The following is a 26343-nucleotide window of genomic DNA, read 5'->3' on the forward strand; positions in this document are numbered from 1 at the left end:
ACACTTCCCACCCTCCACCTATGCTCACACAAATTCATTCTACTGAGCAAAAATCTGTTCAGTTACTGTAAGCTTTGCCTTCCTGATTCAGACTGATTGATGGCCAGCTTGATAGCCTGTTTTCTTCCTACATAGTATGTGTGAACAACTTGAAGAAGAGATCTGACAGCAAGCAAGAGCTAACCTGAATAAGCTATAGTCAAGAAGCTTTTGTTCTCTGCTAGTGCTAAACATATATGGCACTATGAAAAGAAATATACTCACTAATGCTACAAATAAGTTTTGCTAGTATATGCCAGAGTCCTCTAAGTTTGAGGAAATGATTTCTTTCTGTTGGACATTTAATACAAGGCTGTTTAACAAATGGCTTATCTTGTTTTTTGATGTGGAATATAAATATTAAGAATGAAACTATGCTCAGCTATTAAGTTGAATTCTCTCCCATTGTCTAAGGGACAGCTCTGATTTTGTTTAGCTAGTGAGTCATCTAACTGACGAACCTGGATATGGATAGCTGTGAGTTCCTGATCAGTGTATTTGTTTCTGTGTACCTGTAATGAATCCCTGCCTCTCTCCTCACTTCTAGGTCAATTTTTCTGACCACCTGAACAGATTGTTTTCTGTCAATTAAGGGCAGCTTTGTTACGAGTAAGCCATTTTGCTCCTGACTAATAAAATTTATGTAAATATAAAGCACTTAATGCAGCATCAGCCACTTTGTTATCATCTAGTAAATGACAGCTGGCATATTATTGTACCCCATCAGTGAGCACACACATTCACTATGGATGCACATAAATCATTGCTTTCATTTTTTTCTCCCGTTTGCTATGACTGTATCGACAATTCTAGAGCATATCTGATATTAGGTCATTTCTGGTTGAAAGAACCTGTGGCACATTTTTCAATTGCTTGTTATTTTATTTGGAAACTTCTTTTTACCAGTATCTAAATCCTGCCCATCCTTCACAACCCAACTAAAATTATCTTTCCTCCAACTATGTGAGCATGATTTTTGTGTGTGATCTTCACTTGAGAAACATGACAGAAGATGCAGACTTTATTAAGCTCTTAAAGAGCAGAACAAGCAGGACAGAAAAGTGCTCATTACTATTCAGGCAATTCTTCCACTTTCTCTTTTCTCCTTTCCCCTTTTCTATTCTCCTGGACTTTTCCTCTCTACTTCTCTCTGCCCCCCTTTTTTTTTTTTGAGATGGGGTCTTGCTCTGTTGCCCAGGCTGGAGTGCAGTGGCACAATCTCTGCTCAGTGTAACCACCGCCTCCCAGGCTCAAGCAATTCTTGTGCCTCAGCATCCTGAGTAGCTGTGACTACAGGCAAATGCCACCATGCCCAGCTAATTGCTTGTATTTTTAGTAGAGACAGGGTTTCGCCATGTTGCCCAGGTGGGTCTCAAACTCCTGAGCTCAGGCACTCTGGGGGCCGCAGCCTCCCAAAGTGTTTACAGATGTGAGCCACCACACCCGGCCTGTTTCCTCTTTTCAGCCAAGTTTCTACTCACTAGTCTGATGATCTGAAGATCTGATAATAATCTGATAATATTATTATATTATATATAATATTATAATTATATATTTATATGTAAATATATTATCTGAATATATTTATATTATCTGATAATAATTAACCTTTCTTTTCTACTTTCGGTTCTGGTCTATCATGAATAAATGAACTCACTGGAATGGGTCTTCCTAATCATTGTATGGTTTGTAACTGAGGCTATATTAACAATCTCAAAAGTTTATTTTTATTCTAAGAATGACACACGTGTCTCACCAGAGAATGAGAATCACAACAAGAGTTTTTCTCACTTACACATTGATGCGAAGAACTTCTCCAAGAAATATATTGACCAAATACACCTTCCAGAAGGGATTTTATTTTCACATGCCTTGTGAATTTGGCAGAGTAAATTTAATATAGACATAGCTGTTATGGCACTCAGCTGCTCTTTTGTAAGGACATATCTTTATGTTTGGATTTGTGAAGGGAAATGAGAGAACTTCAGGACATAGCCGTGATGAACAGAGGAGCCAGGCATTCATGTGGCATATAGCATTATTGCTTTGTTTTTTTTGGCATTTAAGTTCAGTGAAGGGTATATGGGCAAACAATATCCTTGAAGATAGGAATCAGAAAAAACTTAATTCAGAGAATTCTTAAGTACCAAAATAAAGGAGTAGGGGAAAGAGATGCCATTACCAGTTAATGATGCAGAGGGATAGGACTAGACTATTTTGGGTCTCAGCTCAAATGATACCTCCTTGGAGAGGCTTTCCATGACCATCATTCCTAAAGTGCACTTTCCCACCCTAGTTTATTTCCTTGTAGCACTCATAACACTATAATTACCTTGTTTGTTCTTTTGATATAGACTATCAACTGCTAGAAACTTCATGAGGTCAGGAACTTTGTTTTGTTCACTGCTGTATCACAAGAGCTTAGAAGTGCCTGGCATATGATAGAACCTCAATAACTGTTGAATGAATGAATGATAGATGAGCTCTTCAGCTCAGATTTATGATTTGATAAGTAGAGTTAGGATTAAAGGAAATAATTGGGTTTTTACTTTTAAAAAATCTTTCATTGGTAAATAAAATCACCAGTTTTAGTTTTCTTAGTTATAAAATATTAACCATTTGCATTTCTGAATAAACATTTAATTTCAGCCTCTGATAGATGATCACTTATTTCCTTACAAGTAGCTAGTATAGAAAATGAGAGAACCTGGAATTTTATTTCCTTTGTAAATCTTTCGCATGTGTTGGTATTTGAGAGAATTGTCTCTGTAATTCTTACATAAAGTAAATTTTAAAGATGAGTGACCGTCCTAGAGCCATGCAAATATTTTTTTTAAGTTGTATAATAACAACAATAACTTATCTATGTTCTGTTTCCTGAACCCTATACTATTTCCTTCCTGATTCCTAAACCTGTATATTCAATCCAGGAACCATCTCTGTCAACATGTCCCATAGATACCGTGTAAGTTTTAGGACTCTTCCTATGGCAGCCAACTGATACCTACATCAAACTAAATTATACCAAAGGGGCCACATGCGGTGGCTCACGCCTGTAATCCTAGAACTTTGGGAGGCCGAGGCGGGTAGATCACTTGAGGTCAGGAGTTTGAGACCAGCCTGGCCAACATGGCAAAACCCCGCCTCTACTAAAAATACAAAAATTAGCCAGATGTAGTGGTGGGCACCTGTAATCCCTTCTACATGGGAGGCTGAGGCAGGAGAATTGCTTGAACCCGGGATGTGGAGGTTGCAATGAGCTGAGATCATCGTGCCACTGCCCTCCAGCCTGGGTGACAGAGTAAGACTCCATCTCAAAAAAAAAAACAAAAAAAAAGCACAAAAAACACCAGATTTTTGTACCTAGGAAGAGCAGTCATGGAACTGGCCTCAGGATGGCCAGACGGTGGCTCACGCCTGTAATCCCAGCACTATGGGAGGCCACAGCGGGTGGATCACTTGAGGTGAAGAGCTTGAGACCAACCTGGCCAACATGGTGAAACCCTGTCTCTAATAGAAATACACAAACACACACACATACACACACACACACACACCACACAAAATAAACAGGTGTGGTGTGGGAGGCTGAGGCCATGAGAGTCAATTGAGCCCCAGAGGTGGAGGGTACAGTGAGCAGAGATTGCGTCACTGCACTCTAGCCTGGGCAACAGAGTGAGACTCCATCTTAAAAAACAAAAAGAACTGGCCTCAGGGTCAGCTGGATCCAGAGACTCAGATATTTTTAGGATATTCCCTCTCATCTCATCATCTTCATTTGTTGGCACTGTACTTTGTTTTTGCAGCTAGGCTTCTTCCATGTGGTAAGAACAGTGACCTCAGGCAGCTAAAGGCTTACATTGTCTACTTTTTTTTCTTTTTTGAGATGGAGTCTCGCTCTGTCTCCCAGGCTGGAGTGCAGTGGTGTGATCCTGGCTCATTGCAACCTCCACCTCCTGGGTTCAAGCGATTCTCCTGCCTCAGCCTCCTGAGTAGCTGGGATTACAGGCACATGGCACCATGCTGGGCCAATTTTTGTATTTTTAGTAGAAATGAGGTTTCACCATGTTGGCCAGGCTGGTCTTGAAACCTGAACTTGTGATCCATCCGCCTTGGCCTCCCAAAATGCTGAGATTACAGGCATGAGCCACTGTGCCAGGCCCTTACAATGTCTACTTTTAGTGACCTCAGCAGAAAGAACTTCTCCCAGCTTCAGTATTAAAAACATCCAGCAAAGGGTGTGCCAGCCTGAGACTTCTACATACCCCTTTGGGGCCATGTAATAAAATTGGGAGAGTACTCTGTCAGGTTAAATATTGCTTTGGTTGTATTAACACAGATAAACAATGATAACTTAAATAAAGTAGATATTTATTTCTCTCTCACATAAAAGTCCAAGCTGGTAGGTGGTCTCAGAGGTAGATTGCTTGTTTCCAATGTGTTCAAGTTGCTTCTGTCTGGGGATTCTGCCATTTCCTGTGGTATTGCCCATGTTGGTATGGTCTCAGATCACTGCTATTACATCTGCCTTCTATCCTGCAAGCAGGGAGAAAGGGAGTGAAAGGCATGTAGCTGCTTTTTAGGGGTATGACATAGAAGTTTTTTTAGGGATATGACCCGGAAGTTTCACCACTTTGGTTAATACACCATTGTCTGGAACTTAGTCACATGATCACATCTAAATGCAAGGAAAGCTAGAAAATGTAGTCTAGTGGAGCGGCTGCCATTCCTAGCTAAAATTGCTGGGGGAAAGGAAGGGAATGTGACTTATATGCATGTACTATTAAAAATAGTTATGGAGGTAGTGATCTCTGTAATAGATAGTTTTATTAGCAGCCTCACCATAATCATGTGATTATTCTTGATTATATAGGGAAAGACTAGTTCCTAAAGGGAAGAGGGATGGCAGTGCTTTTAATAGAAGACAGGGATGGTAGCACAGCAGACAAAATTGATACTATACCACGGTACCTAAAAATCAACATATCTGAAACAGTATATTCTAGTGTTCCTATTTGTTTTAACTCAGTTAATGACATCGTCATGTGGTCAGCTATTCAAACTAAATATGGAAATAATTATCCACTCGTCTTATTTCTTTGGTCTCACCTTCTTTATGCTTCCTAGATATGACTCCAAACCTACCCTTCCTCCTTCTACCCACCATTATGTCTTGTATTCAGTCCTCCTTCATCTCACTAGTGGGATCCCCATCCCACCCATCTCCAGTTTCAATGGACTCTTCCAATATAGCCAGAGTGATGTTATCAGAAGACCAATCTGATTTTGGTACTCCTTTGCTTAAAATAAAACAAAACAAAACATCTTTAGTTGCTTACCAGTGTCTACATGGTAAAACCTAGCAGGTTATAAGATATTCATGATCTGGCTCCATGATGTGATGAGCTTCTCTAGTATTTCCTAGTGTCCTAGCCCTCTATCCTGCTGAAATGTCCACAGTCTCCTCAATGTCATGCTGTTTCATCCCACCTCTGCCTTTGAACTTTCCTATGTTTTCCACTTGGAAAAATACCACTTTTTCTTCAAGACTCAATTCAAAGGAATCTCTTTTCTGAGAATTCCTCTCTGACTCTCCACTTCTTCCACCTGAATTTACCATTCCCTCCTTTACCACCTCTTGAACTTGTTCATTGAAAATATTTGCTTATTACACAGTCTCCATAATTAGATTGTGAGTCCCTGTGGGAGCTACATCCATCATGTATATCTCTAGAGTCTGACACAGTATCAGTCTTTTATAAATATTTATAGAATGAATAAATGAATTAATTGAAAATTTCTTTCATCCGTTGGTTCTCTATTATTTACAACCATACAACCATCCCTATCATAAAAAAGTAAGATGTAAGAAAGTAAAATTTTTTGTTTGCTTCTTTAGTTAATAAGAGTAACAGGAGTCTCTATTCTAGTTTGGGCATACATTTTTGTAAATTCAAACAAAACTTGAGTTTGTTTTATTTCACATGCAGCTAATTTTTCTGTTTCCCTGCTTACTTTTTACTCTTGGTTCTAAAAAATTCTGGGATCCTCTAATATCAAATGAATTTATGTTGATTTTTTAAAGTTGCTCTGAATTAATGACATTCTTAGGGACTATTTTTGAAATGGTCTGTGGCATACTTGGACATTTTAAAGTGAAGGCTTAGATTCATTGAGTAGAGAAAATAACTTTAAGTTCTAGGTAGTGAGTGCAGGGGAAGAGTGAGTAAATAATTACAGTCTATTGGCTAGTACTATATTAAGTGAAGCTCATATTATATCAAGCATAGAATATTATGTGAAAGCATCTATTTTCTAGTAAATTTATTAAAAATAAAAACTTACTGTTTATTTTAAAAACAGTGCATGCTGACCAACATGGTGAAACCCCATCTCTACTAAATACAGAAAAATCAGATGGGCATGGTGGCACAGGCCTGTAGTCCCACATACTTGGGAGGCTGAGTCAGGACCATTGCTTGAACCTGGTAGGCAGAGGTGGCAGTGAACCAAGATCACGTCACTGCACTCCAGCCTGGGCAACAAGAGGGAAACTCCATCTCAAAAACAAAAACAAAAAACAAACAAACAATAAAACAGTGCATGTTGGTCAGAAAGTTCAAAAATACATGTAAATATAAAGAAGAAAATAGATCTATAATCCCACAGATCAGAGATAACTATGACTTTTTAATGTTCTTTTTGCGGTGACACACACTATACGCCTATTTGTTTATTGCAAAATGGGATTATGCTGCATCTGTTGTTTTGGACAGTTTTTTTCCCTGTCGTTTAAATAGATTTTCAAAACATTATGTTTAGTTTCTATAGTATTCTCTGAATGATTTATATAATTGGTCTCCTGTGTTGGACTTTTAGGTTGCTTCCTTTTCGTTATAATAAATACTCCTTAGCTTTAGTACTCCTAAAATATTCCTCACTATAATACATATTTCTGGAGCTGAGTGTGATACCTGTAATCTCAGCGACTGGGAGGCTGAGGTGGGAGGATCATTTGAGGTCAGGAGTTCAAGACCAGCCTGGACAACATAGCGAGACCCCATCTCAAAAAAAATTTTTTTTAAACAGCTAGGTGTGGTGACATGCACCTGTACTTGGGAGGTTGAGATGGGAGGATTGCTAGAACCCAGGAGTTCAAGGCTGCAGTGAGCCATGATCATGCCACTACACTCCAGCCTAGGCACACAGCAAGACCTTGACTTTAAAAAACTAATAATAATAAATAAATATTTCTTTTTTTTTTTTTTTTTTTTTAGTTTCCATGTCTTCTTTTTCTTTTTATTTTTTTACTTTAAGTTCTGGGACACATGTTCCGAACGTGCAGGTTTGTTACATAGGTATACATGTGCCAAGAAATAAATATTTATTTACATGTCATTTTGTTTATGGTAGTTTCTTGAAAAAAAAAAAGGTAAAATCTATTGATCTTTCTTTGGGGTTCTGCCTTTGGTGTCATGTTTAGGTAGCATGCAGTGTATGTAACTATTTGCCTATGTTTTATTTCCTTTGTGGTTTTTAAACATTAACAGTTATAATCTATCTGAAGTTTATTATGGTATACTGTATGAAGTTTGAGTCTAATTTATAGAATTTTTTTGGATCCTGCAGTTTGTGTCAAGAACTTTGTCAGGAATTGTGGATCATACCACATATCTATTTATGACAAATAGTGCCAAGTTTCTTTTGTCTTTCTTTCCTTTTTTTTTTTTTCTTTAAATGGAATCTCACTCTGTCACCCAGGCTGGAGTGCAGTGGCTCGATCTTGGCTTACTGCAACCTCCACCTCCCAGGTTCAAGTGATTGTGCTGCCTCAGCCTCCCTAGTAGCTGGGAATACAGGCACATGCCACCACACCCGGCTAATTTTTATATTTTTACTAGAGACAGGGTTTTACCATATTGGCCAGGCTGGTCTCGAACTCCTGGCCTAGGTGATCCACCAGCCTTGGCCTCCCAAATTGTTGAGATTACAGGCGTGAGCCACTGAGCCTGGACAGTGCCAAATTTCATGTAGTAGGTTTAGTGGTACCCCAAAATTATTGGTAATTAATTGACCAAAATTAGTGAACTAACCAGTAAGTGAATCTGGTTCACTTACTCTGTGTATCAACATACCTCAGCTTTATATGTTGTTTCCTGGAATATATTACAGACAAATGTTCAGTTTGGAAAGATTCTTTGTTTCATAAATATTAGGTTTGTTATGAAAGTGTACCTAGTACATTGTTGGCTTATAAATGTTAAAATAAATCACCTAAATTTTTACCAATTTTACAAATACATTTATTTTGGTTTTTCTAGAATCTGTGTTTGTGGATATCCTCGACAACATGTAAGAAAATACAAAGGTATAAGTAGCAGGATACCAGTTTCTTCAGGATTCATGGTGCAAATGTTAACAGGGATTTATTTTGCCTTGTAAGTATCTCATCATATGCAAAATAAACATTTAATTTCTTTGGAAAATTATAGTCTGTTAATCTATTGTCACTATATTATAATGTCAATAGATAAGTGATTTGCATACTTTTTATGAAATATGAAGATACTTTAAAACTATTATCGTAGTTCAAAACATATCTTTTGAAGTTCTGAAGAATTTTTAACCAACTAAAACACTTTATCATCTTTCTTAAATTCAAGGACGGAATGAAAATTAGTAACTCTTAAATATATTCATGGTCCCTTTCTTCATTTTTTTTTTTGCTATAATTTCCAAATAGCTTTTTTCCTCAAGAAATATATTTTTCCATTGCCAGAAACTTTAGCTCTTAAAAAAATTTCAGAGCCTCTTTGATTAGAAATAGTTTATTATTAGCTTTCTATTAGTTTCTAATATTGGCGCTCAGTCTCAGTCTTACCTAATGACTTGGGTACTAGTATTTTTCTTTGAACCCTATCTTTTACTTTGTAATTCTCTTATTATACGTATCTCATTTACTTTGCATTATATTCACTTGATACTTTTAATTTTCTCTAGTAGAGTATAAACTTTTTGAAGGCAGAATTTATAAACTTCTTAAAGGCAGAATTTATGGTCTGTGGGCCCAGTCTGGCCTGATGCCTGTTTTTGTCAAGTTTTTTGCAATACAGTCATGCCTGTTTATGTATTGTCTATGGCTGCTTTTGTGTTGCAATGGCAGAGTTGAATAGTTGAGACTGTACGGCCCACAAGCCTAAAATACTTATTGTCTGACCCATTAAGAAAAAATTTTCTGACCCTTGTGTTAGACCATTAATATTGTCCCACAGTTCTTGGATGCTCTGATCTACTTTATTTTATCTTTTTTCTTTGTGTTTCAGTTTGAGTAATTTCTGTTAGCTATATCTTCAGCATTTGTGGATTTTTTTCCTTGACTAGGTCAAGTCTAGAAAGGAGACCATTGAAGGCATTTTTCATCTCTGTTACCATGTTTTATTTCTAACCATTTCATTAGACTCTTTCTTGTAGTTCCCGTCTCTTTGCTGAAATCTTCATCTGTTCATGCATGTTGTCCATCTTTTCCACTAGAGCCTTTAGTATATTAGTCATAGTTATTTTAATTTCCCAGATAACTTCAACATTTAGGTCATCTATGAATTTAGTTCCACTGCTTGCTTTATCTCATGACAGAGTTGGTCTTGTTTGTTTTGCTTTTTATGTGCCTTGTAATTTTTGATTGTTCATGATTTTGTTTAGCAGTAGGACGGTAGAGACTGAGGTAAATATTATTTATGACAGGAAATGGGCATGCCTCTTCTAGGCTGCTAGTGGAATTATTATAGGCAGAAGTGACCTAGGATTGGGTTTTGTTGTTATGGTTACCCTCAGGGCACCATCTACTTCAAATTCCTCTAGTGCTACCTGGTACTTAGGTGGAGAGCTGGATTGCTGGAGGGTTTTTCTTAATACTCCTGCTTCATCCTCAGCTTTCAGCCTTCCCTGTATGCCTCCACTGCAGATAGGTTTCTCTCCATGTTCTCACCCCTTCCTCCAGCAGTAGAGTTCTGTTGCTTGGTTCTGGGTGTGCACTAGCCTGGTGGTGGCTGGGGCGGTGGTGGGGTCGGGGGCGGGCATGGAAGTAGGGGGAGGTAGTGTTCTTTGTTGTCCTGGTCCAGCCTCAGTTTTAGGCTGATCCCATGTCCCTGCATCTCAGGGATGGGAGTTTCTCAGTGGTCCTGCCCCTTCAGTGATGACCCCTCTACTTATCTCAGCATAGAATGAGGGTTTTTTGCTTTTTTTTTTCTTACCCTCAGAGCCGAATTGGTCTTCACATGTACCCTGTGGGGTGAAAGGGTTTGCTGCTCTTTCCCCAAAGGCTTTAAAATTTTTGTTCCGTGTGATAAAGGCATCTGGCTGGGTCTTTGTACTTTTCTCACAGGAGTGGTTACTCTTTTCCTTCAGGCCTATACCATCAAAGGCAGTTTTCTCTGACCTGCCCTGTTTCTAGTTTTTCTTGTGAGTGCCTAAAGGAGATTTATGGCGAAGAGCCTGTGGTGGATACAGGCTCCCACTTGTATGTGCTTTTAGAGATTCTATACTCTCCTGCTAGCCCATGAGGTACCTTTTAGCAATTTGGCTTCTAGGAATTTGTTAAGAAGATTAGCTAAATGTTTCTCACCTGCTTGTATTGTGGCCCATCTCTCCTTAGAGGCACCTGTCTCTCTTTAGGGTTCCAGCTACGTGGATGCCCTTGTTACCTTGGCTCTTTGGTGGATTCTTGAGAATTTATAATTTTATAGATTACCTGGCTTTATCTTGTTTTTATGGTGGGAGCAATGTTCTTGCCAGTTTTTAGCCCTCGCTTGCACTCTTGATGCAATTTATACCTCTTTATTTTGTTGGAAGTTGATCAAGGCACTATATCTCTGTTCATTTTTGTAATTTAGCTGATTTTTAGGAAGGGTTTGGCATATCTTTGAAAATTATGCAGGCACACACACTCACACATGCACACACACACACATGCACAGACACACACACTCACACACACATGCACACACACTTTTTCCCTCATGTTGCTCTGCTATTTGCAACATGTAGTAAATACACTTCTAAGTGATTATCAAAATGCAAAGAAATAACTACTCAGGATACTGCAAGCCACATTGGTTGTAGATTCTCATTAAAAACTGTGGGAGTTACAGAGTGATTTGGCCATAAAGTGTTTTGAACATTATTCTAAGGTATATAATTTATTATTTTCTGATTTTCTTTGAAAGTATAAAATGCTTTGAAATTGCCTTAGCTTTTTTTATTTCTGTTCTATAAATAGTCATGTTCTTTAGAGAAGAAATGTACATCTATAAAATTTTCTTTGCTATTAATAGGCATTTAGATGCAATTGAAAGGAATTCAAAGATTTAAAAATACATTTTTAAGAGGAGTAGAATGTTAAGCAATGTGCTAATATGATCTTCTATTGTCTTCAGTAAAGATAGTTTCTCATTGTATTTTGTTCAGTTATAAATAATTATTTCTTCATTTAATTCATCTAATTTTATAGTTATAATGGAGAATGGGATCTAGCTCAAAAAGCACTGGATGATATTATATACAGAGCCCAGCTAGAGTTATATCCAGAGCCATTGCTGGTAGGTGCCTGACTTATTTATGTAAATTTTATAATTTAAGATTTCTCAATTTAGAACTATAAATTGAGAGAGAGCCATTCATAGTTCATTAATATGTCATTAATACTCAGTGTATTCATGCTCTTGTTATACATGGAAGTTTTATAACTTAGAAAAGTAACAAATAATATTTTTTTAAATTTTCTTTGAGACGGAGTTTCGCTCTTGTTGCCCAGGCTGGAGTGCAATGGCACGATCTCGGCTCTCTGCAACCTCCGCCTCCTGGGTTCAAGCGATTCTCCTGCCTCAGCCTCCCAAGTAGCTGGGATTACAGGCACGTGCCACCATGCCCAGCTAATTTTTTGTATTTTTAGTAGAGACGAGATTTATTCATGTTTGTCAGGCTGATCTCAAACTCCCAACCTCAGGTGACCAGCCCTTGGCCTCCCAAAGTGCTGGGATTACAGGCGTGAGCCACCGCACCTGGCCAAAATAAAAATTTTTATTAGACCGACTTCCTAGACACCTAACCGTCTTTTTAACTTATGAGAATTGTTCTCCTTAACATACTTTAGCTGCATTTATTAATTAACATTAGGCATTTGGAAATCTGAATATTTTGAAATTTTTAACTTTATCATTTACATATTTTTTTAACCATGAATTTCCCTCTGAGCCTCCTATTCTTATCTTAGAGGATTTCTGTATCATCTTATAAAATGCTTGGGAAGAGCATCTTTGTATAAGCCTGTTTAGCATCATGTTTTATCTAAGGGTTAGATAATACATCTGCTCATGTTGATCTTAAACTATATTTTTTCTCCTTAGGTTGCTAATGCAATAAAGGCTTCATTGCCTCATGGTCCCATGAAATCTAATAAGGAAGGTACAAGGTGTATTCAAGTTGAAATCACACCAACTTCCTCTCGAATATCAAGAAATGCAGTAACCAGCATGTCAATAAGGGGTCATAGATGGAAAAGACATGGTAAGAAATACGTAACTCTTCAAGTCAAACCATTGTTGATTGTTTTACATTTTTCATTGTACTTATGGTGCTATAACTTCTAACTTCAGTAAATAGTAGTCTGGAAGAAGGAGTTGTGGAGTTGCCCTTAACTCCTAATTTATTATCTAGGAGCAATAGGCAATAAGAAAAATGGAGCCCCTTATGTTACACATATGAATGAAAATTTATTTAAAAATCATATTCATTTTGAAATTGTTACTTCAGTAGGAGAATAAGGAAAATGCATTTTAAAATTACTCATACATTTTGGGCTTGTATTCAAAAGTATTTGCAAATATTCCTTAATTAATATTTCTGATTTCTCAATTAACTCTTAAGCAAGTGAATTTACATATTGAAGTAGAACAACTAATAGGGACTTTAAACACTTTGGACTTTCTGGTAAAGAATGCCATAGTATTGATGCAACACTAGTTGTTTGTATTTTCTTGAAGTTAATTTTCTTTCAAGATTCTGTGTATGTGTGTTGTGTGTATATATATCCCTTCTTGTCTGCTTCATTTTATTATTTTAAAATTTTACTGGAAGTCAATTTCATTCACTATGGCTTTTTCAATGCTTTCCCATTTCCCTCCCTTGTCTTTTAATTTATTGTTCTTTATTTAATTTCATATTATTTTTATAACTTCCCTCCTATCTAGAAGTTATTGTAGTGTCAACAACCAGTCTAAGAAGGAAATTATCACCTACCTCAGAAGGTAACCATGGTGGGAGGCAAAAAGCTACTTCTTTACCCTAAGCAAACATGTATATTAGAGGTAAAACAAAATCCATTCTCTGTTTTCTTCTTCCTGTAAACTGAGGTGAAAATAGTAGTTCCTTTTGGTATATTTAGTATCGGTTGTGTTGTGGTTTCTGTAGAGAAAATGGGAAAGGAGAAGATAGGAGCTATTTATGGTAAACTAGAAAGTTGATGATGAGAACAGTTGCCATAGTTTTCACTTAAAGAATCTAGGTGATTGTATGTCAAAAAAGAATAATGATTATCCAGCTTACCTAGTGATCATTTTTGGTGTTTTTAAATTGTGGCAATTCTTGAAAGTTCCATAGGAAAGCATAAAAGAGGCGGTGATGTTTGCCAATAGCAGGGCAAATTATGCCACCATTTAAAACACAGTCTAAACATACTTCAGCTTCTTCAGTGAAAATTATGCTACTGAATGGGGCTAGATTACAAGTAGAAAGTAATTTAATTAGATATGGTTTACCCTGAGATTGGTTTTTCTGTTTTGGCATTAATGTGTGAAAACAGGCACGGAGGCAGTGAAGCAGATCATAGTGGTTACTGTGGCCATAATTGCTTCTAAGCTACTGCTACAGGAAGCACAAGAACGAATTTTAATTTCTTTTCCACTTTCCTTCTTGCTATTTAGGTAGACATATTGGGAATTTGGGAGAGAAATGTAGGTCCTGCAGTTAAAAATGTGAAGTATTGATGCTCCCTTGTATGTGTGCATATGTGTGTGTATGAGAGAGAGTATGTGTGCATGTCCAGGCATGCATTTAAACAAGGAGGTCTGTACCCTGCAACAAAATGGAAGCCATTTCCCAGAAATATTTTATAGGAAAAAAGTTACAAAACAAGAGAAAAGACTGCTTGAATGTATTGTTTCTAGCAGATTCTTACATATCTTCCAGATTGTATTTTGGCTGCCACTTGAGGGGTTAGCACTCTGTCTTAGGATTGTACCCTCATTAAAGTAGCATTCTTATCACCTGTCCCCCTTCACAATTCTAACACTTAGGAAACTCCGTTTATTATAACAATAAAGTCACAGATGAGAATATAGAAGTGAATGAACTATAAAAAGTAAGTCACATGCATGGAACAGATACAGAATACAGCTTAGCCTTGTTTATCACTCTTCTTTAGTGTGAATTCCCTTTATCCAGTGGACTCTAAAATACTCTTAAGTCCTTCTTATTTGCCTCTACGGGTAGGTTGCAGTCTCCTCCCTTTTTAGGGTAGTCTTGGCTTTCCCTTCTAGAGCAGTAAACTTACCATGTTCGGCTGAATTTAAAAGGTTTCTATTTTCCATCCTCATGGTCCTGCTTCCTACTTGAACACATTGTTGTTCTAAGCTCTCTAACAGGCACTGGCTTCCTGTGGGGAAGGTAGACACCTTTGCTGTACTTCTTAGATATATAGACAATTCTCATAGATTTTTAAATTTAATTGTGTTTATATATAAATTACAAATTTCTCAAATTATAGATTTTTAAATTTAATTGTGTTAATATATAAATTCTGTTGTTAGTATTTATATATAAATCAAAACAAATTTGTTTATACATTTCTTTAGAAACAATGTTAAAGGGCTTGTAGATCCCAGGGTGAGCCACAACAGCCTTTTTATCTCATAATGTTTCTGAAACATAGGGCTATAGAATGTAAGTTCAGTTTATGGCTATATGAAAATACATTTAGAGTTTCTATATTTAATGGAACTCTAAATGTGCTTCCCATTCCACCCACTCATATCCCTACTATTCCCTCACCACACCAACCCTCACAGTAGGATGAATTTCTTCCCAAACCTTCAGCTGTATCTATCATACAGTAGAAACAAGGAATATCCCACCCTAAGCCAGTGGTGTTGAGGATTGGGAAAGGATAAGGGACAAGAACCATGAACTTTAAGAAATATTCTTTTTTTTCTCTTTCTCCTTGCCTCTTTGTTTTCCTAGTTTTTGGAAAGAAGAAAGCAATTGGCCCTTTTTTTTTTTTTTTTCTGTTGGAGCTCTTCTCTTTTACTTATTTGTCTTTATTTATTATTGCATTTCCTCTAATTTCTCCTCTTTCTATCTTTTCTGGATAGAAGAGGGAAATGAGTGAATGAGGTTTTCTCATGAAGAAGCCAAGTAAAACTTTCCTTTTTGCTTTTTTTTTTTTCCATCTCCCTTTACCATGAAAGAATATACGTAATTAAGCCATGTGAATGTACTGGTGTGTTTGCATATCTGAGTCACCAAAAATTATTACACAGCCAACAAATACATTAAATTAGAGCAATTAGTGGACATTTATTCTCTCCTATTATCAGTAATAGAAGAATCTTTCAATTTTCTTTACAGCCCAATCTCACATTGTAGTGTTTTTAAAATGAATTTTGAAAAGTTTTAATTGTTTACATTTTAAAATATTTTAAAGCTATTCTAGAATGTATTTTAGGATTCTCTAACGCTTCATAGATCTGCCATTTTTTTCTTAAGGTTAAGAATTATTCACAACATATTTTAATGGAAAGTATTATAATGGAAGTTTAAAAATTACTTTATCCTTAACATTTCTACACATTTCAGAATACGCATCCCTGGCCATGGTTTTGCTGTTGTTATCAACTCAAGTTTCTAGAATTGTATTTTGACCAGTCCTGTTGTTTGTTTGGCTCTGTTTTTTATTTTTATTTTTTTAGTAAACTTTATTTTTTAGAGCAGTTTTAGGTTAACAGCCAAATTGAGTGGAAAATAAGAGAGTTCTTAAATACCTCATGACCCCACATTCATAGCCTCCCCCAGTATATCAACATCCCGCACCAGAGTGGTATGTTTGTAAGGACCTATAATTTAAATTTTGACCAGACAGTGCATCCTCATGTCAATTAAATAGGATGATTTTTAAAGAAAGGTTGGTTTCAACTGAGGTATTATTTTGGAGAGATCTGTTTGACAACTAATAGTGTGTTTGCTTGATTTGCCCCACTTTTCAGTTTAAGTTAAACCATTGTATGGACATGGCTTAACTTAATGTGTTTTTCAAATTTTTTAAACTTTGTTTTTAAATCTTTGAGAAAATTCTAATGACTTCATAATTTTATGTCAGTAAATATGTTTGGGAAATAAAATTACAATGTAGAATTGCTGCTTTTGACTTTTAAGGAACATAATTTCAGAATTAAAAGCTTTATGTGTTGCTTATTCTTTTATGCATATTGTGTTTAGTTTAGTCTATAGATGGCAAATAATTCAAGGCAATGGTGTATTTTTTCAAACATAGATTTTCAAGTCACCTACAAATTGAGGGCTGTCTAGAAGTCATAATTTGAAAGTAAAACACAGTTGGAGAAAGATAATAATAAAATAAACTTTAAAAAGCATTCAATAAGTTTAGAGAAGACTGAATAGATTATGACCATAATAAAAGTCAAAATGAAAATTCCAGTAAGAAAAATGAGATAAAATTTAGTAAAATAATTCATTAATTTTTCAAGTTAGTAATTAAAATCCAATTTTACTTAAATATTTATTTCCTTTTAAAAATAAAAAGAAGTTAAAGGAAAATAGAAAGTTATTTCTTCATAATTATGCTTTAATTCTATAGTCATTCTTAAATGTCATTTCCAAAGATACCTTCATCATCTACCATTTCAGCTATTTAAAAAAGCCCTTTTTCTTACGTCCCTGAAAAGTTCTCTACCACTCCAGTATTCTAGTATACAATTTATACTTGTTTATTTCCTTGTGTTTTTCCATTCCTTCCTCCTTTTCTAGAGCAAATCTAATTGCTATTTTCTCTCTGTCCACGACAACTGCTACTACCATGATTACTCATTCTTCTTCCACTTTTTAAGAAATTATCTATACTTAGAACAATGTAAGAGGTTTCCTCCTTTCTTTCAAAATAGTTACTGTAATACCAGTCATTCATTCTATAAAAGTCCCCTAATTAAGTTATAGTTCCAAATAATGAGTGCTTATATTTTTTGCCAACTAATCAAAAGGCTTATCCAGTGGAATCTCGATTTTTTTTATTGCTGCCCATCATTCTTCCCACTCGTGCCTTTGTGAGATAATGAGACAAGTAAGTGAAAACATTTGGTATACTTTAAAGCACTACATAAAGGTAGATTATGAATTAATTAAGAACAATTTTGTTTGTTTTACTAGCTACACAATAAGTATATTCTTAATAAGTTTTTATTAGCTAGTTTGCTATTCAAATTGTCCTGTGATTCTTTAGTACTTTCCCAAAACTGTAAGTTTTTGAAACTTGTAATTCGGATTTTCTCAATTTGAGTTAAACTTGTTTAGTTTGAGTATAGCATCAAACACAAAAGTACATGTTATATAATAGTAACAATTACTTTAAAGATTTTTTGTATGTTCTGTGGTACTGGAGTACAGTACTCTAACTTTATTATCTAATGTGTATATCACTATTACAGTAAGGATTTTAAAAATGTTGTTATTGTTTCAATCCCAAGTTAACATAAAAATAGAAATTACATAGACAAAATTTATATTTCTTATTTATGTACAGTTATAACTGTTTGCAACTAGTAGGTATCAATAATAAAAGGAATGTTTATAAACAAGATACTTTCAATGTTTCCCTATTTTTGTACCTGGCATATGTTAAATGGTTTATTTTAATAACAGTGCATTTAATTATTTTCAGTTAGGGGATCCAAGAGTACAAAATTTTAAGTAGTAAAAAAGAATTAAAAGTAGCAACTGTATATATTTTTAAGTCTTCTAACTTAATGATGTAAAATAAGTACTGCAAGAATTTTAGAACATTTAATTATTTGCAGTGTTTATGTGAACAATCAGACTAAATGAAATTTATGTAGTTGAAATAAAAAGAAAGTACAGTTTCATGTTGTTAAAGCAGTTTTATTGCATTTTTCAGCATTTAAAATAATCACTTCTTTTTAATGGATGCCATCATATTTAAATAAAGTTAAATGATTATAACAGAGTTCAAAGAGATTTAAAAAAAACAAAAAAGTGATTTGTTTCATAATTTGCTTATTCAGTGGTTTAGTACTAGCTTATTAGATGAAAAAAGAAAAGAATAAAAGATTGCAATTCATATTGGAAAACATTTAAAACTGGTTATTGATTTAGAAAATTTTAATAAATTTCTGCTGTATAATAACATTGATAAAGCAAGGGAGTACTAATAGTTGAACAAACCTGAAAAATTATAATGGGTGTATTTTAGTAAATATTATAAATAATAATTGTTTATAAATATTTTTAAGCATTTAAGGTTGTCTTTCTAGATACTACAAAAGATAAATGGTAATAAATCTTGAAATGGAACACTTATTTTGTAAATCTGATTTTACAACTATGAGAAAAGTCTTCAGTTGAGGAGAAATAAAGTTGCTAACAGTTAAGAAGCATTTTGAAAAACAAGGAAATGGTAATAATTTTAAAACCCAAAGTAGTAAACTTCAAAGAATTGTCTATTGGAATAATTTTTACATCGGCAATTAAAAATTTATAATGTGTATGTTTTTATTTTAAAGGTTGTCTATACTTATTAAGGAAATTTAGAAAAGAAAAAATTATCTGGCAGTTTTATTTTAAAAAATGTAAATACTTTTAGTATCATTTTGAGAAGCTCCATTACTTTCAGATTCTAAAATGCTATTTGAGGAACAGATTTTCTTTCCCAATATAGAGGATAAAACATTTGGACAAAAATAAGCATTTCTTTCTTACCAAAAATTTTGTGAATTTTAACTGGCATTTTCAATATGGAACTTCCATGGAGGACAAAATAAAATATTAGGAAATATTAGATTACTCAAGGAAAAAAGACGTATTAACCAAAGAGCTGAAATACGTTGATATGTTTGACACATGTGGATATTAAGTTTGAGAGAGGAAAGAAAGACTGTGTACAGAATCCTGACTTAGACAATTTTTGAAGAAAACAAAAAATCTCATTTTATTTCCAGGTAAAATGAAGTTAAAAAATTTTCCAGCCAGAGACAGAATTATTGGTCTTATGAGGCAAAAAAAACTTGTTCATAAATTATTGTACTCTACATTTTTACTAAGGGGGCTTACATAAATCTTTCTGTAGTTAAGAAAGTTATTTATTATTATTGATTATTGAGCACTCCTCCTTTCTCCACCTTTTTATGAGCATTTGCTGCACATTGCACACCAAGGAAGAAATAAGCTTTTACAGGTAGTTTTGTAATAGGTGTTGCTGACCTGTTTTTGGTCTGTGCTATGTGGTCGTGAGGATCTGTAATAATCATAAAGGATTCATCTGGTCCTGCAGCGGCTTTATGTTGCAGTTCTCTATTGGATTTTATTTAAAACTTGAGACTTAATAAAGATGACAAAAGCAGTTACTGAGAGTAATTGAATCCACCTCAATAAGGAGAATTCTGTCATTTACCATGTATACAACTAAAGCTAAAGATCTGACTGTTTTTCTCTTATGGAAACTGCTAATAGCTCCTAACTAGGGTGTCTATATAAATTGTCTTGTTCCAGACTGTTTTTCTGTATGCCCCAGGCTGCTCTTTTCTTACCTAGAAAGCCTACTTACTGCTTCAGAGCTCAGATTTTGACATCGTAGTCTTTGTTTTTGCCCTTGCTCAGAGTGCAGCCCTTTAACTGCAGGGTCCCATCCTGTGTTTCTGTGATAGCTTTGCTTTCCTCTAATCTGCCTTGTAAATACTGGCCCAGGTTAAGCATTACCACAGTGCTGTTCTTTCTGACTCAGGACACAATTTATGCTCAGTATTTTGTGTTATGCGAATGTGACTTCTATTGATAAAAAAGACTAGTAAAGTATGAAAGTATGCAAATAGTTTTTCCATGTAGCTGTCAATGGCCATCCACTGTAATCACAATAAAATCCAGACTTCGTACTATGGCATATGTGATCCTGGTGATATGACCTCTTAACTACTGCTTTGACCTCACTTTAAGACCACTCTCACCCTGGTTCATTAGACTCCTTCATTCTGTTAGGGGCATTGTCTAGTTATTTGGAGTATTTGAGCTGAAATTTGAATAGTGAAAGCTACATTGACTTCCCTTACTCCAGATTGTTGTGTGGCTAGCAGTTTTTCATCATTCAAACCTCAGCTTAAACATCTCTTCTTCAAAGAGGTTTTCCCAGACCACCCATCTAAGTACTTTTATCCCCTACTACCCTACTTACTCTTTCCCATCTTATTTTTTTTTATTGCATTTTCTGCTATTTAAATTCTCTTGTTTACTTGGTTCCGATATTACAGTGTGAGCTCTGTTCCCTTATTGTATAGTGAGGGAAGAATCTGTCTTTTTGGCTGTTGTATCCCCAGCATCTACAACAATGTCTGACATATTACAGGTGCTCAACAATTTCAGTTGAATGCATGAATAAGTGAGTGAATGATAAAGAAATGTATAACGTAGGGTGAGCAAGTTGTTCTTTCTTGTTTTGTTGAAGAACAGTATAACAACATGATAGTAAACTAGGTTAGGGGATATATCCTTATAATTCCAGTATTTAAAGAATTTTCATTTAGTTTTTTCTATGCATGTATGTTTTCATGGTTGTACTCTATTTAAATATTTTTGGTATTTTGTTTTTGTTTAGTTAATATGGTCAGACATTTTCCCTAGTTCTCCTAGTAAATACAGTTATTTTAATGGCTACATAATATCACATTGAGTTGATATTCCATCATTTGCTTAATCATTCTTCTAATATGTTAAGAAATTTGTTTCTGAGTTTTGCTATTGTAAATAACACTGTAAGGAATAGCTTAATGAATACAGATAACATTTTTCTCCATTGAACAGAATATATTCTAAACATAAAATGACTATATTAAAGGATATTTTTCTAGTATTTTATGGCATTTAAAATATCTACATCTCATAAATTGTAAAAGAATGTGTATGACTTTGTTTTGGGGTTTATTCTAAGTTAAACTATTTTTCATAATTCATGTAAAAAATTGTATGATGCAGACAAATAATAAATTATATTTTTAAAGCTTCAGCTTATTACTTTCACAAATAAGTTCATAAGCACCCCATGTCATAGCCAGATGCCTTTAGACTCAAAGTAATCTGAGTACAGAGCTGTATAAATTCTATGAATAAATAAATTATTCTTTTATTAAAATTATCACCTTTAGTAAATACGGCAGCCATAAAACAAATAAAAGCAAAAGCTAAGGTGGTTTTGTAAGTGACATAATAGAATAGATATTTGGGATTATAAAATGACATTTGAGAGAAATCACAACTTTTCGTCATCAGTTTTAATCTTTGCAATTTGCTTCACTTTTTTTCTTAAAGCTGGAAGAAATTTTTTTGGGCAAAATTATTTGAGTACCTTTGAGAACTGATTTGGAAATGTCTATTAAAAGTATTCTTTAACTTTCATTTCTACATGTGGACAGTTTACCTATTTGTGCATATAGGGGGTTACACAAATAAAATATGTCCTGAGAAGTTTCTCTTTGGATCTTTTATGAGCTTTTTGAATTATTTGAAGTCAAGTACTTGTTTTTTGGTTTTTTTTTTTAAGGTGTGGATTAGTCATGACTCCTTTTGCATAGATTGTTAAGTTCTGGGAAAAACAAAATCTATTTTATTATGCATTTATATTCCCTTACAGCATCTTCTATATAATTTTCTTAAAGAAAGGCTTAAGTTCTACTCTTTAGCTATATATGCCATCCTCTGGATAACATAATAAAACAATAGATTTTAAAAATGATCTTTTTGACCTAAGCATCTTCCTAAACCTACATTTAGAGACAGCTCCTTCACTTTTCCAAAACAAAGAGGCTTTGCTTTTCTTTGCCATGTAAAAATTCTTATTAGCATAAGCTATATGTATTTCATTTATCCAGTCAAGTAACACATTCACAGCTTACCCTTCTCATGTCTTCTGTATGTTTTCTCACTTTTATTTATTCTAATAATTTAATCTCATAACAGAATATTCACTCAATTCATCAAAAAAAGATGTATTGAGTGCCTACTATATACAAGCTACTTTTCCAGGTACTAGATACATAGTAGTGACTAGACGAAAATTTTAAAAACTCCTTCCTCATGGAACTTAGGTCTGGGAAACAAGATAAATAAATAATTGTAGGTTAGAGAGTGTTAAGCTCTAAGAAGAAGAAACAAGGAAGAGGGTATGTGAAACGTGGGGGCTATTAAAACTTTGGATGGGTTGACCAAGGGAGACTTCACTGTAAAGGAAATTTTTGAAAAAGATTTGAAGTAGGGAAATGAGCCATTCAGCCACCTGGAGAAGACAGCAGCCGGGAGAGCAGTAAGACAGTGTGGGTGGGAATGTCAGGTCACAGAGTTATATAGGGAGAGAAGTTGGAGAGCTGATAGAGAGCAAGATTAGGTAACAAATGTTTGTTTGGGTTACTTAATTATCTTTCTTTATTCTGTAATTTTCCTGAGAATTATGTTTCTGTTCTTTCTAGCTCTGTACAGAATTACTTGCTCTTCTTATAAATTTAATAAGCAGTTTTAAAAATCTGCCATTGTTAACCATTTTTGAGTGATAACAAGTATCAATTAATTAGGTAAAGACTTGTGCTTGTAGGAAAACACATGATCTCATTTTTCTACTTGCCATTTAATTCCATGATTTTTTTTAATGTAATATCATTACTTCTTGGGCTGCAGACCTTTATTCTGATAAATGTGATTACATTTCAGTTGCCTGGTACTGCTTTATGTAATATTCTCTCTGTCATTTTCTAGTTTTTCTTGCAAAATCCTAAATTTCTGCCATTGAAGCACCATTTTAGATTAACAGCTTTCATTGGCATCTCTTAAAAAATTGACCCAATTAAAAAAAAAACAGACCTAAACTCAAGAGTTATTACTTTCCTAGGATTTCTTCCAGACTTTTATTTTCTCTGGCTCTCCATTCAAAGTAAATTATTTGCTTTTCGTAAAATGGCCAGGAATCTACACGAATAAATTAAACCTAACTGTGGGATGTCAGAAGATATTTAACTCAAATGGACTCAAATGAATTGAAGAGTTAGAGTTAGTATTTATAGTATGTTAGAAGAGACATTTGAAGTTAAAAAGATTTTACTGGTTAGCTTCCCCCACTGAATAGTTGTGTAGTTCTTCCTGAACTTCAGTTTCCTTGTCTGTAAATGGGAATCAAACTGCCTACTTCAGAGGCTCACTAATAGATTGTTTTGAGATTACAATTGAATAATATATGTGAACACTCTCAAGAAAGCGACATAGGGCAATTCAATGTAAGTATTGTTCTGTATTCTATTAGGCCACCTACGCTTAGCTTTTAAAATTTTGTTAAATTTTAATATTCATTGCCTTTTTTATGTCTGGATAATTTCCGGTTTGATTTTTTTTTTTTTTTTTTTTTTTAACTGGAGATCCCTTCAGTAGATCTTTTGTGAAACAGCTTCTACAATGTGAATAAACAAGTCTTGGCTGTCACTCCACAGTGCCATGGTGATTTTATCTCAGTTGCAGTGACCTCTGGCATGTACCTCAATAAGAATTTATTTGCCCTCACTTTGAAGACAGTTGTTAGCAATTGGAAACAGGCTTCGTTGGAGGTTTTTAGTTTCATTAAACCTTTATTACAGAGCACCCAGAAGCAGCAGTGCACTACTACCTCACCAACATTCTTCAGCCTATCTAGGAAATAAAAACTTCATTTAGAGAACCTTTAGTCAAAAGCCTATGAAGCACTAATTAAGGGGAAATAATTATACCAGCATGTTGGCTCAGCAGTGCGAGGCACCATGAAGCTTTGAGGAAGGGCTCCCAGAAGTGCATATTGCTGCTGGGTATGGAGTATCCGAGGCACCCGTAACAACTTTTGTCTTAAGTTTTTAAAATTTGAAAGAATCAGAATAGAGCAGTGGTTCCCAGACTTTGTTACACATTAGTCACCTGGGGCTTTTAAAAATCTTATGCCCAGGTCATATCTCACACTAATTATGAATCAGAATGTTTGGGGGTTGGAGCCAGGCATCAGTAGTTTTTAAAGATGCACAGGTGATACCAATTGCAGCTAAGTTAGGGAACCACAGGAATATGTGGCTCTGGCCTTTGTTCTTTTACTACCTGTTACTGTTTCTCAGCCTTTAGCGTCATTAGTGGGAGTCTGATAATCCTATCACCAAAGTATTTGAAAATAGTAGGTGATGTCCCATAAGCAGGTTTGTGGTCTACAGTTTTTAAAAAGTATATGCTGTTTTACATAGTCTTATGTTGCTTTGAACTTTGTTTCACTACTGTCACTTTCTAGGTATATTTATGTTACTTTTTCCCATTTACATGAATAACTCCTTGTAACATTATGCCTTTCTTATTTAAGACCAGAATAAAATCATGTCTACAGGTATTAACTAGTTAGTTTTATTTCTTTGTTTCATTTATAATGGCTGTTTTCAGATAAAGGGCTGACAACGAATTTGTTTTTCCAAATCCATTTTTATTTTTCTCCAGTCTAGTAATGAACTAAATTTATGAAATTGATATGAGTCTGAATAAATCAACTGCTTAACTATATCACAGCCACGTTAATATTTACTGTTAATAATAGATGATGTATATGTGAGACAAAAACTATACCTGTGGCATTATTAACCATGATATCATATGTGAATAAGCATTTTCCCAAATATCATGGTTTATTAAGTCAGTCTCAATGTAGCCTAACAAAAAAACTAGAATTTTAAGAGTACAAAGGGGAACTTCTATGTGGCTTGGTTCCTAATGTTGACAAAAGCTAAAGGTTTGGCTATAGATCCTTGAACATTTGCCTAAGACTTGACATAAATTCAGGTGGTCACCATATTACCTTAAAAACACTAGAAAATTACCCAAAGAACACAAAAAGAACAATTTAAAAACAAATTTTATTTTGATTTATTAGAAAATTTATCTTTCATATTCCATGTGAAATGTGTGTGTGAAAAAATGCAGAACGTGAATTGATGCTCTGTGAATTTTTTGTTTGTCATTTAAAATTAAAGAATATGACCCTATTGTCTCTGGTGCTATCAGAGTATTATAAATTATGGAAATTACTACAGTGCAAATATTTGGCTTAATTCATAACATTCAGTCATCTAATTTTTGTTTTGAGTCTTTTGCTTTTCTCATTTCACATTTTTGTTTTGTTTTCATCCATCATTTTGTCTTATCATCTTCAATTCTAGAGCAACCTGACAACAATAATGATGCTACTGAATTGGGCATCCTTGTCATTCCTGAGATTAGTGTCACAAATGTGGCCGGAGAGAGAACCGGGAATGGGGAAAAAGGCAGAACACTAGGAGAGATTGATGCTCAGCATATACAGGGTGTGCAGGAAATGGCCACAGATCCTAGAACTGAGAGCAAAGGCTTGCCAGAGATCAGGAGGCAAAAATCTGTAAGAAAAATGATGGAGGATGGAATAAACTCACCTGGCAGAGTGCAGTTTTAGCAGAGCACTTTGTAGCTGCACTCCAAGGTATCTTAAGGCAAAGGGCCACTGATGCATGTTAAGCAGCAGTTGCACAGTCACAAAAATTTTGCATGTAATCTAATCCAAATGCATGAATTATGCACCACATTTCTCAATGACTCTTAATGCTCTTTGGAATGATTATACCTATATTGTCTTTGAGTAAATTGTTATGAAAACTGAGGCAGAGAATTCCTTCTGAAATAATTTTCTGCTTATGTTTGGAGTTCTAAAATTACTTTTTCAGCTTTGTCTTTTTGCCGTCTTTGTTATGAAGGATAATGTATATAGAATTTTATGTTTGAGCTTGTGATATTTATAGTCTAGATTTTTTTAATTTGATAAAATAATCTACAATATAGAGTGCAACCTTCTAAAAAAGTCTTTAAAGTATTCTAATACCAATTTTTTAAAAGTTCCTTGGTAAGAGCTTTTATTTTATACTGCTTTGCTACTGAAGGAGAGTTCACCCC

At 34.7% G+C, this 26343-nt stretch overlaps 1 protein-coding gene across 4 annotated transcripts in view; it reads left to right on the forward strand.

Moving 5' to 3' along the window:
* The window catches only part of HYCC1 (hyccin PI4KA lipid kinase complex subunit 1), a 131869-nt gene that overhangs the window by 103533 nt on the left and 1993 nt on the right, over nt 1-26343 (forward strand). For 3 of the 4 annotated variants that reach the window (XM_063668417.1, XM_054494863.2, XM_054494865.2), the window contains 3 exons: nt 8361-8477; nt 11546-11633; nt 12441-12600. In XM_063668417.1, the coding sequence (XP_063524487.1) occupies nt 8361-8477; nt 11546-11633; nt 12441-12600 (365 nt within the window). Of the gene's footprint in view, nt 1-8360; nt 8478-11545; nt 11634-12440; nt 12601-25580; nt 25875-26343 lie in introns of those variants that run through there. The other variant, XM_054494864.2, reaches the window with a different exon arrangement.

The sequence above is a fragment of the Pongo pygmaeus genome, chromosome 6 (assembly GCF_028885625.2).
Source record: "Pongo pygmaeus isolate AG05252 chromosome 6, NHGRI_mPonPyg2-v2.0_pri, whole genome shotgun sequence".
NCBI lineage: Eukaryota > Metazoa > Chordata > Mammalia > Primates > Hominidae > Pongo > Pongo pygmaeus.